This window comes from Oncorhynchus masou, chromosome 5, assembly GCF_036934945.1.
Source record: "Oncorhynchus masou masou isolate Uvic2021 chromosome 5, UVic_Omas_1.1, whole genome shotgun sequence".
Taxonomy (NCBI): Eukaryota; Metazoa; Chordata; class Actinopteri; order Salmoniformes; family Salmonidae; genus Oncorhynchus; species Oncorhynchus masou.
In genome coordinates, this window is record NC_088216.1 from 37,717,906 (window position 1) to 37,734,714 (window position 16,809).

A 16,809-nucleotide genomic window follows, 5' to 3' on the forward strand; every position below is an offset into this window, starting at 1 on the left:
TATCTAAATAAACAATAATATTTAGGACGGAGAATAGTATGTTCAATAGGGAAGATAAATAACGAAGAGTGCGCACCTCATTCACGCGCCAACAAGCCTACTTTTCTAATGAGACACCTTGGAGTTCTTCCAACTACTTGCTGCTCATTTTTTTAAAAACAAGCCTGAAACCCTATCTCGTGGAAGCCATAGGAACTGCAGTCTTGGTCCTATCTATTTGTATTTCCCATAGGCTAGCACTGAAATGGGCTGTGACCTCAATAAAATAAAACATTTCCGGATGGATTTTCCTTGGTTTTCGCCTGTCATATTAGTTCTGTTATACTCAGCCAATTTTTTTCAGAGTGTTTTCTATCCAATGCTACCAAGTATATGCATATCCTAGCTTATTGGACTGAGTAACAGGCAGTTTAATTTGGGCACGTCAGTCATCCGAAATTCCGAACAAAAACAGGTTGCATTTGGCAAAGGTGTATGTAAACTTCTGACTTCAACTGAATATTCATGTCACCAAATAACTGACTAAAATACACTGTTTTGCAATGGTCTATAGTAGCTCAACAGCACTCTCTCGGGTAGCACCATGGTATAGCCGTAGGACAGCTATTGTCTCTCCTCCTTTGGGTACATTGACTTCAATACAAAACCTAAGTGTAACTGCTAAACTGCTTGCTGTACATGGATTGGCTTGTGGGTGCCCTAATGCGTTAGTTCTAGTTTGTTGACTATAATGTTAATATGGTGACAACCAGGGGTTGGAACCGGTTCAGGGAACAGAACCAAAAAACGGAAGATAACAAACATTTTCAAGGAACAGAATCAGAACCATTATTATTCTTTTTTCAACTGTTTTTTTCCAGTCCCACAAGAAAATTCAACAAAGTGCCTATGCAAAGGCCCTCTGTCACTCAGAAACGTATTCCGTTCCTCGGTAGGTATAATTATGTGGGCCTAATTCAGATGATGCTGTCATAACAACATCCCCTGCACTTCAAGCCAAGTGTCCCCCTCCACCCTCTCTCGCTCTTGCCCCAAAATTTCAGTCGCACCCTACACTCGTCTGTCCAATGTACAGTGGGTTAAAAAGGATTTAGTCAGCCACCAATTGTGCAAGTTCTCCCACTTAAAAAGATGAGAGGCCTGTAATTTTCATCATAGATACACTTCAACTAAATCCAGAAAATCACATTGTAGGATTTTTAATGAATTTATTTGTAAATTATGGTGGAAAATAAGTATTTGATCACCTACAAACAAGCAAGATTTCTGGCTCTCACAGACCTGTAACTTCTTCTTTAAGAGGCTCCTCTGTCCTCCACTCGTTTCTTGTATTAATAGCACCTGTTTGAACTTGTTATCAGTATAAAAGACACCTGTCCACAACCTCAAACAGTCACACTCCAAACTCCACTATGGCCAAGACCAAAGAGCTGTCAAAGGACACCAGAAACAAAATTGTAGACCTGCAGCAGGCTGGGAAGACTGAATCTGCAATAGGTAAGCAATTTGGTTTGAAGAAATCAACCGTGGGAGCAATTATTGGGAAATGGAAGACATACAAGACCACTGATAATCTCCCTCGATCTGGGGCTCCACGCAAGATCTCACCCCGTGGGGTCAAAATGATCACAAGAACGGTGAGCAAAAATCCCAGAACCACACGGGGGGACCTAGTGAATGACCTGCAGAGAGCTGGGACCAAAGTAACAAAGCCTACCATCAGTAACACACTACGCCGCCAGGGACTCAAATCCTGCAGTGCCAGACGTGTCCCCCTGCTTAAGCCAGTACATGTCCAGGCCCATCTGAAGTTTGCTAGAGGGCATTTGGATGATCCAGAAGAAGATTGGGAGAATGTCATATGGTCAGATGAAACCAAAATAAAAGTTTTTGGAAAAAACTCAACTCGTTGTGTTTGGAGGACAAAGAATGCTGAGTTGCATCCAAATAACACCATACCTACTGTAAAGCATGGGGTGGAAACATCATGATTTGGGGCTGTTGTTCTGCAAAGGGACCATGTATCGATTACACGGACGACTGATCCGTGTAAAGGAAAGAATGAATGGGGCCATGTATCGTGAGATTTTGAGTGAAAACCTCCTTCCATCAGCAAGGTCATTGAAGATGAAACGTGGCTGGGTCTTTCAGCATGACATGATCCCAAACACACCGCCCGGGCAGCGAAGGAGTGGCTTCGTAAGAAGCATTTCAAGGTCCTGGAGTGGCCTAGCCAGTCTCCAGATCTCAACCCCATAGAAAATCTTTGGAGGGAGTTGAAAGTCCGTGTTGCCCAGCAACAGCCCCAAAACATCACTGCTCTAGAGGAGATCTGCATGGAGGAATGGGCCAAAATACCAGCAACAGTGTGTGAAAACCTTGTGAAGACTTACAGAAAACGTTTGACCTCTGTCATTGCCAACAAAGGGTATATAACAAAGTATTGAGAAACTGTTGTTATTGACCAAATACTTATTTTACACCATAATTTGTAAATAAATTCATTAAAAATCCTACAATGTGATTTTCTGGATTTTCTTTCTCTCATTTTGTCTGTCCATAGTTGAAGTGTACCTATGATGAAAAGTACAGGCCTCATCTTTTTAAGTGGGAGAACAATTGGCGGCTGACAAAATATTTTTTTTGCCCCACTGCATGTTAAAAGCTTGTCTGCTCCTGAGCAAACTGCTCAATCTGCACTGATTGGTGAAGTAATTTAATGTCGAGCAAAATTAAAAAATATATACTGTATATTTAAGAGTTTTAAAAAGAAACGCAAAGGAACGATATAAATCGTTATTTTTAGGGGGTTCAAACCGGTTCAGAACTTTTATTTTGCTGGTCGGAACAGTGTAACGGAACAAAAAACCCTGGTGAAAATAATGTAGGCTGTGTAGCAGTTATGGAATGACAGTTTGGCTTGGAGAGGTTTTTGTTCCTGGTCACAGACAGCTGTTGTGTCGTGCACTGAAGTCCACAAGTGAAGGGAAAAAGTGAGAGGAGGAGATCGTGTAGATGCGGGAAGGAATTATACAAAGAGCAAAAGTGATGATGCTGTTGTATGTGGCTCTTATGAAAGTGAACTGTGTGCGAGTGTATTCATTCCCCCGATTCTGTTGCAAAACGTTTCGTCAATGTAAGCAAACGGTGAGGAACCTATCTGAATTTGTTGAATAGAAACTTTTTAAAAAATTAAATAAAAACTTGTTTTGGTTTTTGAAACTGTTTGGACTAATGATTAAACCCCAGATCAGCTAGATGCAGGCAATAGTGTGCAAGGCAATATTGAATGTGTCATTGTCACCTTGATTACTCCAATTTTTGGCTCTCGAGCTGTTTGTTATGAACTTTCATTTGTAGGCTAGATTGTAGCAACCTAATGATGTGTATAGGGCAAATTAGAGTCAAGTATCATGTAACCTATCAACGTTACATTGAGCTGGGTGAATTGAATATGAATGATTGTCATCCAATTTGTTGTATTAGAAATAAGGAAAAAAATCCCTCATCTTAAACGGCACCGACTGTCAGTGTTTTAAAATGATCGTTTGTAAACTTGATACACAGACAATAGAATATTGAAACTGAATATATAAATTCGGAATTTAAATATTCAATTGAATTTTAAAACTGAATGCAACATTTATTAATTAAATTTGTGCATTACAAATTCATAATACAATATTTCTGGTGGCACTGAAATCGCTCCATACATGCGCACTACTCAGCCAAAGTGGTGTTCTGTTGCCCGAATTCTCATAGACCTACAGAAGGTTGTGTTCATTAGGGCACACCATAGGAAAAACTTTTAAAATTCTAAACAAAATATGTGTTTAATGGATAGGTCCAGGCAGTCCCTCCCTTTTTGTTTGTTTTCTTCCATTTGGTACCTAATGAACACAATTGTGTTAATGTATTTGTTTCTTTCTGCTGTGCCCTGTATTCCAGTGATGCTGCAGCCTTTCGACTACGATCCCAACGAGAAAAGCAAACACAAGTTCATGGTGCAGTCCATGTTGGCTCCCCCCGAAATGACGGACATGGAGGGAGTGGTGAGTGTGTCCCATAACCCGACCTCACACACGCGCACACACACACATACTAGAGAAGAGATGCACCAATATGAAAATCTGGGCTGATAATAATAACAGTTATTTATCTGACCACATATGCTCTTATGGCTGATATATCATCCATACCTGATCATTTTCTACCGATATAACGAATATATTGCGCATACCTGACAATTATCTGCTGATACCAATATGACTGATATATTGTACACACACACACACACACACACACACACACATCCCATAGGGCCTAGGCTGATATCTGGGTTCTAAGGTCACACCCTGAGGAAGATAAGGACAAAGAATTGATAGCGGATCAGTGACCCTAGGCCCACAGCCTGAAAACATTCCTTATAAGTGAGAATCTTTTTTTACCATTCCTCTCCCTTACCGAACGATTTGTCCTGTCTGAACTAGTTTCATTTGGCCAGACCTAGCAACAAACCATACAAACAGTGCATGCAATATCCACTGTCACCGCTTTGTGTGTGGTCTTGTTCTCTCTCACACAATATCTGTCTGTCTTTCAGTCTTGTTTACATGCAGTAGTAGGCCTAATCAATCTCTTGTGGGCTTTCTCTCTTGAGAATTTGGTTTCATATTGCGATTAAGAAACACACACAGGAATGGTGAGAAACTAGACACCGCCGAGCCTGAAATCATGCCGACGCTTTTGTCAAGCCCTCTTGATTGTGACAGAACAGAAAGGTTAGATAAACACTTCACACAAGTGGAGGAGGACAATGGGAAACAAATCTCACTGCCGGTAAACCACAGTCCAGTGTGGTTTCCCTTGCCATTGCTGACAAGTCTTGGCTGTGGTCTCTCTCTCCCTCCATGTTTCTCTTCTTTGTGGCCTGTGGATATGGCAGTTGGTGCAGACGGGGAGATGCTTTTTCAGGCAATACCTCAGGCCCAGCTGTACCTCTCTCTACTCTAACCCCCATTTTCTCTCTGTCTTTCTCCACCATGTCTGTCTGCAGTGGAAGGAGGCAAAGCCAGAGGAGCTGATGGACTCCAAGCTGAGGTGCGTCTTTGAGCTTCCAGCGGAGAACGAGAAAACGGTGGGTCCCATAGTCTCTCTCACCTCGCCCTCTCCGTCTTCTTCTCTCTTGCAGTGTTTCTATATGTACTTATCTCTCTTTGTCTTCCTATCTCCCTCCCTCGGTCTTTCTCTTTATTGCTTCACCCTCTTTTCTCCTTCCCTCTTTCAGTGCTCCTCTCTGTTCTCATCTCCTTCTGTCATCCTCTCTTTCCTCTTCCACCTCTCACACACTTATTTTTCTCTCCATCTCAGCCATTACACGCCTGTACAACTGGTGATTAGGTCGAGTGGAGAAAATCCCTGTCGGCCTGTCATCAGGACAATGTGCCGTGGAGAAGAGGCAGAGCTCCACTTGCCAAGCCCCAGCCATAGCCATAGTTCCCTGGGCCACTCACTTGTCACACACAGTTTATTATTGTTCTGATTACTCTGCAAACCACACTCGGCTCTTAGGAGATAATTTCCTCCCGGGATGAGCAGAAAATATAATCCACGTAAACAAAATGAAGGGGAAAATGTGCTTGGGCTGTTTTTGTTTTTTTGTGATTTATGAACAGCGAGATACAAAAGCTGGTTACCATTTTCACTCCAAACTATGTTGCACAACGTTGCTGCTCCCAGCCATGTATCTCTTTTTGGAAGCTCCCCGGGTGGATTTGGGGATTGTGGGTGCTCCCTCTATGTGCGCGTGTGTGCACCTGCCTCCCTGTGCGTGTGTACGTCATGACTGCAATCACTACCAGCCGGGCCTGCAGCTGAAGAAGTTACCAAATGCAGTTTCCCAATTGTATGACATCACATTTTAAGTATGTTTCTGCATATGTACCGAGATGTTCAAATAAACTTAAACCCTCCTACCCCTCCACCCACAGCATCATGACTTGGACGCCAACAAAATGGTGTCGTCCAACCTGCTCAAGTCGGAGTCATCCACACTGTCCATGAAGTCCATGAGCTCCACCCTAGACGATGGCGAGGTGAAGAAGATCATGGAGGAGTGTAAGAGGTTGCAGATGGAGGCACAGCGGCTACGGGAAGAGAATAAACAGATCAGGGTAAGTTATTCTGTGTCCCAAATGCCCCCCTTTGTAAGGAAAAGGTTGCCATTTGGGATGTGGCTGGATAAGTAACCCCTATCAAATTCACTGACTGGGATATGGATGCAATGACTCAATCAATGGCTATGTATCAATAATTTAAGAGTAAAAAATGTATGAATCAATCCCAGATTGCCTCTTTAAAGAGGAAAGGCGACGAGTCTGACTCAGAAGCAGCCCACTTCCCGGCTCCCGCCACCTCCCCTTTTTAAGTAGTGCCAGAAGCGGAATGGCTCTTGGCAGCTCCCGTCCCGGGGCCCAGATTAAACTAACAGAGAACCCCACCCGCTGTTGGGAAATGAAGTGTGTTAAAAGCTGGCGCTTGGCGGAGTCCAAAGGGGCTTTGGTGACGATTTAGGATGAGGATAATACTGATGGTCATTCCCCCCCTCTTTCTCTCTTTCTATATTTTTTCTCTTTCTCCATATCTACCTCTACCCCCACCTCCCCATATCTGTCCTCCTCTCACTCTTTTCCTCTCTCTCTGCCCCCCCCTTTCCAGGAAGACGATGGCCTGCGGATGAGGAAGAGCAGCATGATGTCCTCCCAGCACTCCTCCCACTCCATGGTGAAAGAGGAGGGTCTGAGCCTGCGCACGGTGGCCCTCATCGTGCTCTTCTTCGTGGTCGGAGTCATCATCGGCAAGTTGGTCTTGTAAGAGCGAGTGGCAAGCGAGAGACGGCCAACCGCATGCTTTCGGGGGATTGAAACAAACAACGGATTTAGGATTTTTGGTATACAGAAATGCCATATCAATGGGGAAGTTTTGAAATCGTTCATTTATGTACTAATAAAAAAAGGAGATACAAAAAAAAATCCATCATGTTATGAACAAAACCAACGAGAGAGTTAAAAAAGCATAATCATTCTGGCCTTCCTCCCAAATACTTGCACCACCGATACAAGATGACGAGTAGGAGGAAGAAAAATGCAGATCATTAACCAGGTTTCCATCCAACTTTTTTTATGCGAGTAAAGTACGTTGGACAAGCCGGATGGAAACAGCAAATTGGTCGGTAAACTTTCCAAATGTCGACAAACCAAAATACACTAGACAAGGTGGGATCTTTTTGTGTCAGTGAGAAGGTGGTGGAGATGCCTTTATGCACAAATATTGATATAATAACCATCATTTCGAAGTAAACATGGAGTCACTCGATGATCTAGTATGTGGTTCTCCGACTATGACTCGGGAAAGCATTCAGTTTATTAGGCTACTGATGAAATAAGTTATGATGAACTTCACAGGGTGGTGAAAGTGCACGGTGATGAGCTTGATGCTCCTTTCCAATAAATAGAGGGGGTCTTATTCTGGTGACATGATCATCGATGCTTGGCTGCCGTATGACAAAAATAATCTTGCTCTTTTGTCCATAATAATCTCATCATGTAGTAAGCTTTACCCACACTGTATCTGCAAGATTTTGGCTAGACTGCACGTGCCAAGACCAGAGTGGGCACATTCGCTAGGCTATGTAACGCAACAGTTTTCGTGACAAAACCATCAGTAGATTTGAAAATGCGATGGAAACCTATTAAAAAAAGATATATATATGTACAGTATATTCGGTACATGCGGAATTTAACTGCAAAAGTTATTTTTATGTGCCCTATGTCATCAGCACAGCCTTTTATCCGTCAATTTGATGGAAACATCTCTGGTGGGAAAATGTGCATAATTGTTTTTATGCCGATTTTTAGAATATTCGCATGATTATCTGTCGCCAATTGGATGGAAACCTAGGTATTGATAGTAATTCAAAGCAAAGGATTTTCTAAACACCGGTGGGTGCAGTTGAGTCAGTTTGCGTTGTGTGAATGTCCTTTTCACATATTGTTTATTTTTCCCAGAGGCCAGAGGCATACTCTGTAAAGAATCGATAGTAACCCTCTAGTAAAGTGATGCAAGGTATGCAGCACTCTTTTTGGCTCACCTCCTGTAGAAAATGATTGACAGAGATGTTTCAGAAAGTAGGTAACCCCACCTATTTCTGAAGCATCTCTGTCAATCATTTTCTACAGCAGGTGAGCCAAAAAGAGTGCTGCGCACCTTGCATCACTTTACTAGAGGGTTACTATCGATTCTTTACACTGAGTATGCCTTTGGCTTCTGGCAAAGAGGAATAGCTGCTGCTCTGGCAAAAGCTAATGGGGATCCTTGTAAACCAATACGCACAGGGCTATTGTCAACCAAACTGACTCCTCCAATCAGGCTTTGCATAGACTGGCGATTGGGGAATACCCTTAATCGATACAGCAACCCCCCCGCCTCCCCCTTAAGTTTGTCCAAGTGAGAACATTACCCCTCCCCTTTGATTGCAAATACCCAAGTTGGCAGTAGATTCTTGATTGCATGCGTCCATAAAAGATTATTACTTATTTGGGACATTTTTTATTTAATTGAATTGCTTTTATCATTGTGATGTTTCTTTTCAGCTGTAGGTTTGCACAACTCAATCTTCAGATTATTATTATTATTGTTGTTTTTTTGTAGTGTTTTTATGATTTGAAAGTTGTTGTTTTTTGTAGGGATTGAGGCATTATTTAAAAAATAATGCAGCTAAATGAACTCCGGGTCGGTTGGGACTGGGTTACTGGATGTAAGCCTTTTGCCTTGTGACCACTATTGGTAAGTTATTCTATGGCAGGAAGGAAGTGACAAAATGGGAGAAAAGGTGCATGTAGAAGTGAATTAGTTTTGGTGAGGTCTAAACCAAAAGTAATGTGCAATACTGCTGTCAGATTTAGGCCTGTGAGTCGTATGTCAGGGATATTGGTCTGTTTCTGCTTTTTTGTTTTGTCTGTTTTTTTCCTTCTCCAAGCCCATACATTTGTTGATCTTGTCAGGCAAATGTATGTGAGTCATCATTTGAATGGTTTATGCTGTCTGTTCACTGTGCTGTGACAGTCCACTTAACTCTTAAAGAACACTTCTCCAACTATATGGTCATTGTCTTCATCAGCCCTACTGCAGTCATCATCAATAGGTGTTGATGCTTGTTTATTTGTTTGTCATTGAACTGTTATACCCATCACTGCACTGAAGTCATGTTAATTTGAATGCACTATATTCTCAAGAATGCTTTTTCCCAGTATCTATCAATGTAACTGTTTTGTTAGTTAGCCAACTCACTGCATTTAACTCACATAAAAAATGAAAGCACACAAAAGCTATATCCTGAAGGGACCATTCTTTACTATTTAAACGTTTTGTCCTTAACAGGATTCATGTCATACACTCAATTTATTTCATCTCACTGTTGCCTATTATGGATTAAAGAATGGATAACTTGCAGATGGAGGTATAGAGTTGAGGAAAGCGAGAGAGTGTAACCTACTGTATCTATCTACGTGTGAGCGGAGTGAAGGATAACTTGCTGCTTAGGGAGAGGGCAGAACAGGCCTGAGCTAAGTCTTCCTGACCGTGAGTCACAGCTCGCTGTGTAGTCACGTGGGTCACGTGTTAGCCAGGCCACCATCCCAGGAGTTGTGGAAACACTACAATTTACCTGTCCTGGAGTATCTGACCATCACCGTGATCGATGTAAACAGTCAGGCAACTGTTTTGTATGTATATAAATATCTAAGAAAAATGCATATTCCTGGTCAAGTAGTCTATGGTGTATAAAAACCAACCTTGTTGGACTATGTAGCATCTTAATAAATTCAATGAATAAACCTTCTACCAAATTGTGTGAAGTTATTTCTACTTTGTTCAACGAGCCATCCGGCCCATACTCCATCTGATGGAGGAAGATGAGTACATGAGTATGACAGTTGGAAGACACCACTTTCCCAGTCAAATAATTTCTTAAATATTTGAGAGGGAAATGTCAGCATCTGAAATTAGCATTCCCCTCGCAGCCAATACATCACCACTGATATCTATTGCTACATTTAGTGAGCTTGTTAATTTTTGCTTTATTTGGCTGCGTTTCATTTATTTTTTACTTTGAAAATAAGGTTTCCTTCTGGTAATTAATGACCACTTGGCCTTTAAAGTGTGGTGTTGAATAAGAAGTTGTTTTATTCATATTGTATCTTTAACACCCTGCAAACTTTCTGTCACCACTTGAGCTTTCGGTAGCTAAGCATGAGTTCAGTGAAGTGTGCTCTCAGGACGACCTCTGAGGTGCATCTGGAGTCTGTAGCAACTGTGGAGTTTAAGTTGGTGGGGTTTAGGTACATCTGGAGACACCGTTGTTGAAATTACCCCTTATTAATTTAAGTGTTTCTATTCAGCTTGGGAATTGTGTAATTTCCAAGTAAAATCACAAAGGAATGTTCTCAACTGTGATAATGATAATCGACCGCATGCGATGTACCTGAAAGCGGGAATCAGAAATACCCCTTAGCATTGACACGGGGTTGATGTGACAATTTTCCATTGAAATGTTTATATACACTTAAAGGAGGAATTTACACCAGAAAACTTGTCATAGAGATTTAGGAGGAAATGGATGGTTTCCAATAATTGTCCTCACAGACTCTGACCTTATGCTAGTCTGGTGGATGAAACACTACAGACGGTTTTTACCCAGCGTGACCACAGATGTGTTGGCCCTTGATTGGGTAAGTTGCAGTGTACAGCATGGCTATTTGAATGCTGGCAGACTGATGGAGTGGGTCCCAGAAAGTGCCCGTCTATGGCTAAATTGCCTTTTAGGCCTGAATTATCTCAATCCCAAATTAGGTTGTGCTAATGTCGAAACCCATAAGCAAAACTCAAGGTAGCTAGCTGACGCAATTTATATTTATTTATATTCAAACGAGAAAGATTAAGGTTATACAGATGTAACTGTCCTCCAAGAAAATGTATCCTCTGTAGGATGAGACAATGAGGTGTGTTGTAGATCAGGACTGTATCCACTTGTGCTCCAGTCTAATGGTTATCCCCCCCCCTCGGGGGTTGTGACTTCCACAACACTGCTTAAGATTACATGGATAGTCAGATTTATAAGTTTGTTTAAAATGTTTACATGCATTGCAAGAACAACCAATTCACTAATAATCCTGTTTATATGGATACATCTGAAATCCGGCTGATGAAATAATAGCTGAAAATCGGCAATTAAAATAAACATTCTACTTCCATTTTTTTTTTTTGCGAAGCTGAGTTTGGACATAAAGTTTGTATGCGAAAACTATTTCTAAGATGCATACTTAAAATGTTTCAAAACTCACTGCGCTCGCACATAAGAAGAAGGCTTACACACTACCGGTGCTGGCACATGCACAGATCAAATGTACCGCTGGAATTCCGATTAAGCCATTTACATGTCTTAATAATTCAAAAGATTGCTCAGAAAACCAGCTGTTATTCTTACTTTGATTTTGACCTCACCGATTAAGTAAATCAGAGTAGTGTTTACAGGACTATTGCCATAATCGGTATCATATCGAATGATTCATGTGCATTTAAACTGACTCACTATCTCTCCCACCACTGTGTTTCAATTAATCTGGTACTCATTGAGGTGTGTGTTATAAAACGGATGTATGGCTGTGTTTCTAAGTTGGAAAACATATAAAACATTACTGTCCAAGTACATTGCATTCAACTCTGCATCAAGCACACTTATTCCCCATCAAATAAGTTTCTTGGTGTTAACTGTATACCATAATTAGTGTTGGCAAAGAACGGACTATTGTTTAACATTTGCTCAAATTCATGGAGAAAATAATCCTCCTTCCAACAGCTTGAGCAACAAATAAACTAGCATATGTTCAGCTTTTAGTTGTTTTTCCTTGCAGACCTGTAAGCTTAACCCTGAACATTTTGAACGGCCCTCAAGGCAGAAATATTTTGACAAAGAAACAGATTGCATACAGTGCCTTGCGAAAGTATTCGGCCCCCTTGAACTTTGCAACCTTTTGCCACATTTCAGGCTTCAAACATAAAGATATAAAACTGTATTTTTTGTGAAGAATCAACAACAAGTGGGACACAATCATGAAGTGGAACGACATTTATTGGATATTTCAAACTTTTTTAACAAATCAAAAACTGAAAAATTGGGCGTGCAAAATTATTCAGCCCCTTTACTTTCAGTGCAGCAAACTCTCTCCAAAGGTTCAGTGAGGATCTCTGAATGATCCAATGTTGACCTAAATGACTAATGATGATAAATACAATCCACCTGTGTGTAATCAAGTCTCCGTATAAATGCACCTGCACTGTGATAGTCTCAGAGGTCCGTTAAAAGCGCAGAGAGCATCATGAAGAACAAGGAACACACCAGGCAGGTCCGAGATACTGTTGTGAAGAAGTTTAAAGCCGGATTTGGATACAAAAAGATTTCCCAAGCTTTAAACATCCCAAGGAGCACTGTGCAAGCGATAATATTGAAATGGAAGGAGTATCAGACCACTGCAAATCTACCAAGACCTGGCCGTCCCTCTAAACTTTCAGCTCATACAAGGAGAAGACTGATCAGAGATGCAGCCAAGAGGCCCATGATCACTCTGGATGAACTGCAGAGATCTACAGCTGAGGTGGGAGACTCTGTCCATAGGACAACAATCAGTCGTATATTGCACAAATCTGGCCTTTGTGGAAGAGTGGCAAGAAGAAAGCCATTTCTTAAAGATATCCATAAAAAGTGTCGTTTAAAGTTTGCCACAAGCCACCTGGGAGACACACCAAACATGTGGAAGAAGGTGCTCTGGTCAGATGAAACCAAAATTGAACATTTTGGCAACAATGCAAAACGTTATGTTTGGTGTAAAAGCAACACAGCCCATCACCCTGAACACACCATACCCACTGTCAAACATGGTGGTGGCAGCATCATGGTTTGGGCCTGCTTTTCTTCAGCAGGGACAGGGAAGATGGTTAAAATTGATGGGAAGATGGATGGAGCCAAATACAGGACCATTCTGGAAGAAAACCTGATGGAGTCTGCAAAAGACCTGAGACTGGGACGGAGATTTGTCTTCCAATAAGACAATGATCCAAAACATAAAGCAAAATCTACAATGGAATGGTTCAAAAATAAACATATCCAGGTGTTAGAATGGCCAAGTCAAAGTCCAGACCTGAATCCAATCGAGAATCTGTGGAAAGAACTGAAAACTGCTGTTCACAAATGCTCTCCATCCAACCTCACTGAGCTCGAGCTGTTTTGCAAGGAGGAATGGGAAAAAATTTCAGTCTCTCGATGTGCAAAACTGATAGAGACATACCCCAAGCGACTTACAGCTGTAATCGCAGCAAAAGGTGGCGCTACAAAGTATTAACTTAAGGGGGCTGAATAATTTTGCACGCCCAATTTTTTTGTTTTTGATTTGTTAAAAAAGTTTGAAATATCCAATAAATGTCGTTCCACTTCATGATTGTGTCCCACTTGTTGTTTATTCTTCACAAAAAAATACAGTTTTACATCTTTATGTTTGAAGCCTGAAATGTGGCAAAAGGTCGCAAAGTTCAAGGGGGGCGAATACTTTCGCAAGGCACTGTACATACAACCCATTTCAACCTGTAAATATGGTCAAGTAAAGACCATGTTAAGTTCTTTGTGCTGAAGCTTTCTCCAGTAACATTAACAGTAACAGAGCCCTCACAATAAATTGCTATTTTGGGGGTCCTTCAATCCACAAATGTTGATCTTGTTTCTCAATCAGAGACAACAGTACTGGCTGTTGACTAGTGGGGCCTAATAGATTTGTTGAGAGTAACTTACTGAGGGTTTCTCTTCCATTTTTCCAGATGAACATTAGGTCATGATATACAAGACCCTGCTCCTGGCAACCAATGAGACGAGTAGAGTACGCCTAGTGCAGCAGCACTGTGGTCGAACACTGCACTTTCTTCATTTGTTTCAACGAGGAAAGGAGTTTACATTTTATAATAGCAATACATTCTCTGAGCCAGAGAAGCTAACATACATATTTTTATGGGAAGCTGTTGCTCATATACACACACAAATAATTGGATTTTCTTTTTTAACTGAGCTTGAAAGTGTGAGAGAGGAAGCCTATGGAAGTCATTGATGCAAACAGTGACGTAAAGCTTTTCACTACTTTGGCTTTGTTGTAAGGGTTAATGTATGGCCTCTGCTGCATATAGAGGATTAAAGGCTGCCAACCATAATGAATATGAGGTGAGATGCTACAAAAACAATTTCAGTATGTTGGCCCTTGTTGCACATTTTTCTCAGTAGTCTACAATCAAAAGACGGGATGAAGTATTCTCTTATGAGGGCATTAGTAAGACAAACCCACTGAAATGGTTGAGGTTTGGAAACCCTGTTTTGCTGAAAGAAAACCTTCTCAGCATTGTTTTGCTTGTCTTTTTTCCACTTATTTTAAATAGCATTCTTTTCCTGTAGTAATGCAGAAAGTATGAGACTTATCTGAGACCCCACTTCAGAATCCAAACTTTCCCACAGTTGGTGAACCTCTCCAGATAATTGAATGTCTGACCAAATTTTTGATGGCATTGCGCATCAGTTTGACAGTTACAATGGCATCACAATGGAGTTCTGTTTTTGCTAAGCTTTCATACTAAATCAACCTCTCAACAAACTCTGCAGCCAACATTGGACACAATGACACATGTACCTGGAAGCATTCGGGGCGCCGCTGTTTCACCAAATGGGAATCTGTTAAAAAATGTTTGTTTTTTTAAAAATAATTTCTGTTTAATGATGCCTTTAACGAGCCACTGCCTTGATTGCAAACAGTTTGGCCCGTAATTTGCCCTTGTCCGCCGCTCCGTTTTTATGACGTGCAACAGAAACCGCAAACAGATTGATGAAAAATCGTTCGTCCCCCCCCTCCTCCTGCCCTTCCTCAAACATCACCACCTCCACTCAGCCAAACCCGTACACAACCAGGGTGGATCCATTTGTTGTTATTGGCCCAGTGGTGGAACATGGATTTAGGAGGCTTTAGAGTCCATTTAATGACAGATCCTGCACATTTGTGTTCTGATAAATATCAGTCATCTTTTCTCTATCCCTCCCTCTCTCGGTTTTTCGTTAGATTCTCAATCCAAGACTGTAGTACACTTGCTCAAACCCGAAAGATTACCTCATGGGGCTAGCAGCCACCATCACTATTCTGACAGGAGTTAATCAGAACAGTATGTTGCCTTTGGAAGTACCTTACCTCTTTTCTCCTCTTTGACTTTTTCTGCACCAGCGGAGCCAGCTACCATCTTTTGTCCCTTCTTTCACAGAACAGCTACAGTCTTCCTATTTTATTATTCTAATGCTGACTTAACAATAATATAAATGGACAGGTCAACTACCAACCAAAATGATAATCGTCACAGTATCTATAAATTATATGGATAGAGGCGAATAGTGAGAAGAATTGAAGACTTTCAACGTCAGGTCATTAAATTCGGGGAGAGGAACGTTTTGCAAACAATTATTTGGAGTTCATAGTTAAATTAATAGGAACATAGTGCATTCTCTATAGTGCATAGTCTTTCTCATTCAGACAGTTTAATAGGCGGTGGGCTGTAGCAAGCTATCTGCTTTAGTTTTCAAGATGATTGATCTCTGTTAAGGGAGGAGCTGATTTTTTTTCATATTGTGTATATGTATTTCTTCTGAACACATTTCTGTTTGTTGGCAATGTCAATTCTTGAAAGGTAAAAAATAATAAACGTACTTTTATGTTCGCTAGCTGGAAATGCAACATCGCAGAGTAGTAAACTGTGAAGCAATCCAAACCTATATACTATCCATCTCTGCTGATCACGTTCTCTGCAACTAAGGTAACTTAGTAGACAGCTGGAGAGAGGTCTCTGTCCGTCAAACTGCTGTCAAGTAAAGATGTTTTGTTGTTGTAATCTATCTAGTTATAGAAACATGATACCATCAATGAAAGCTGTACATTTACTCCCAATTTCGAACAAAGAAACCTTAGTAATGTAGCTTGATAGCTAACTAGTTACAACAAGTAGATATGCTGATAGCGAGCAGGTGCAGATACTAGCTAGCATGTCATTCCCAGGCAATGAGTGCTTTAACTATCAGTTTATTCCAAATAATAATTTAAGACTATAGCTAATATATTCATCAAGGCAGGACCCACTAATTTTATCCATCCATTCATACTGACAAATACGAAATGCCACATTATCCCTGTCAATAGTTGGAGTAGGATGATTGTAGAGCACCCGGCCTCTGACTGTCAATTTTCATTTTCAGAAAAGATGAGTGTCACAGGGTTGATGCCTAAGTGAGTACATTGCATTCAATGGGTGGAAGATGAGTATCACAGTGTTGTTGCTTATGTCAATAGGATAAGATGTCACAGTTGACGCGTATGTCAATACATTGCAGTCAATGGGAAAATGTAAGTGTCACAGGGTTGATGCCTAAGTGAATACATTGCATTCAATGTGGGAAAATTAGCATCACAATATGGAAGCATTGTTTATTTGATATATTTAACATTTTTAACTACTGTAGGCAAGTCAGTTAAGAAAACAAATTCTTATTTATAATGGCGATCTATATCAGCCAAACCCAGACAATGCTGGGCCAATTGTGTGCCGCGCCATATGGCACTCCCAATCACGGCCTGTTGTGATACAGTTTGGAATCAAACCAGGGTGTCTGTAGTGACTCCTTAAGCA

At 41.1% G+C, this 16,809-nt stretch overlaps 1 protein-coding gene across 3 annotated transcripts in view; it reads left to right on the forward strand.

Moving 5' to 3' along the window:
• Positions 1–16,809, forward strand: part of LOC135539553 (vesicle-associated membrane protein-associated protein B-like) — a 394,574-nt gene that overhangs the window by 39,007 nt on the left and 338,758 nt on the right. For 2 of the 3 annotated variants that reach the window (XM_064965489.1, XM_064965490.1), the window contains 4 exons: positions 3,949–4,052; positions 5,057–5,137; positions 5,991–6,173; positions 6,718–8,109. In XM_064965489.1, coding sequence (XP_064821561.1) covers positions 3,949–4,052; positions 5,057–5,137; positions 5,991–6,173; positions 6,718–6,873 — 524 coding nt within the window. In that variant the 3' untranslated portion in view covers positions 6,874–8,109. Of the gene's footprint in view, positions 1–3,948; positions 4,053–5,056; positions 5,138–5,990; positions 6,174–6,717; positions 8,110–16,809 lie in introns of those variants that run through there. The other variant, XR_010455642.1, reaches the window with a different exon arrangement.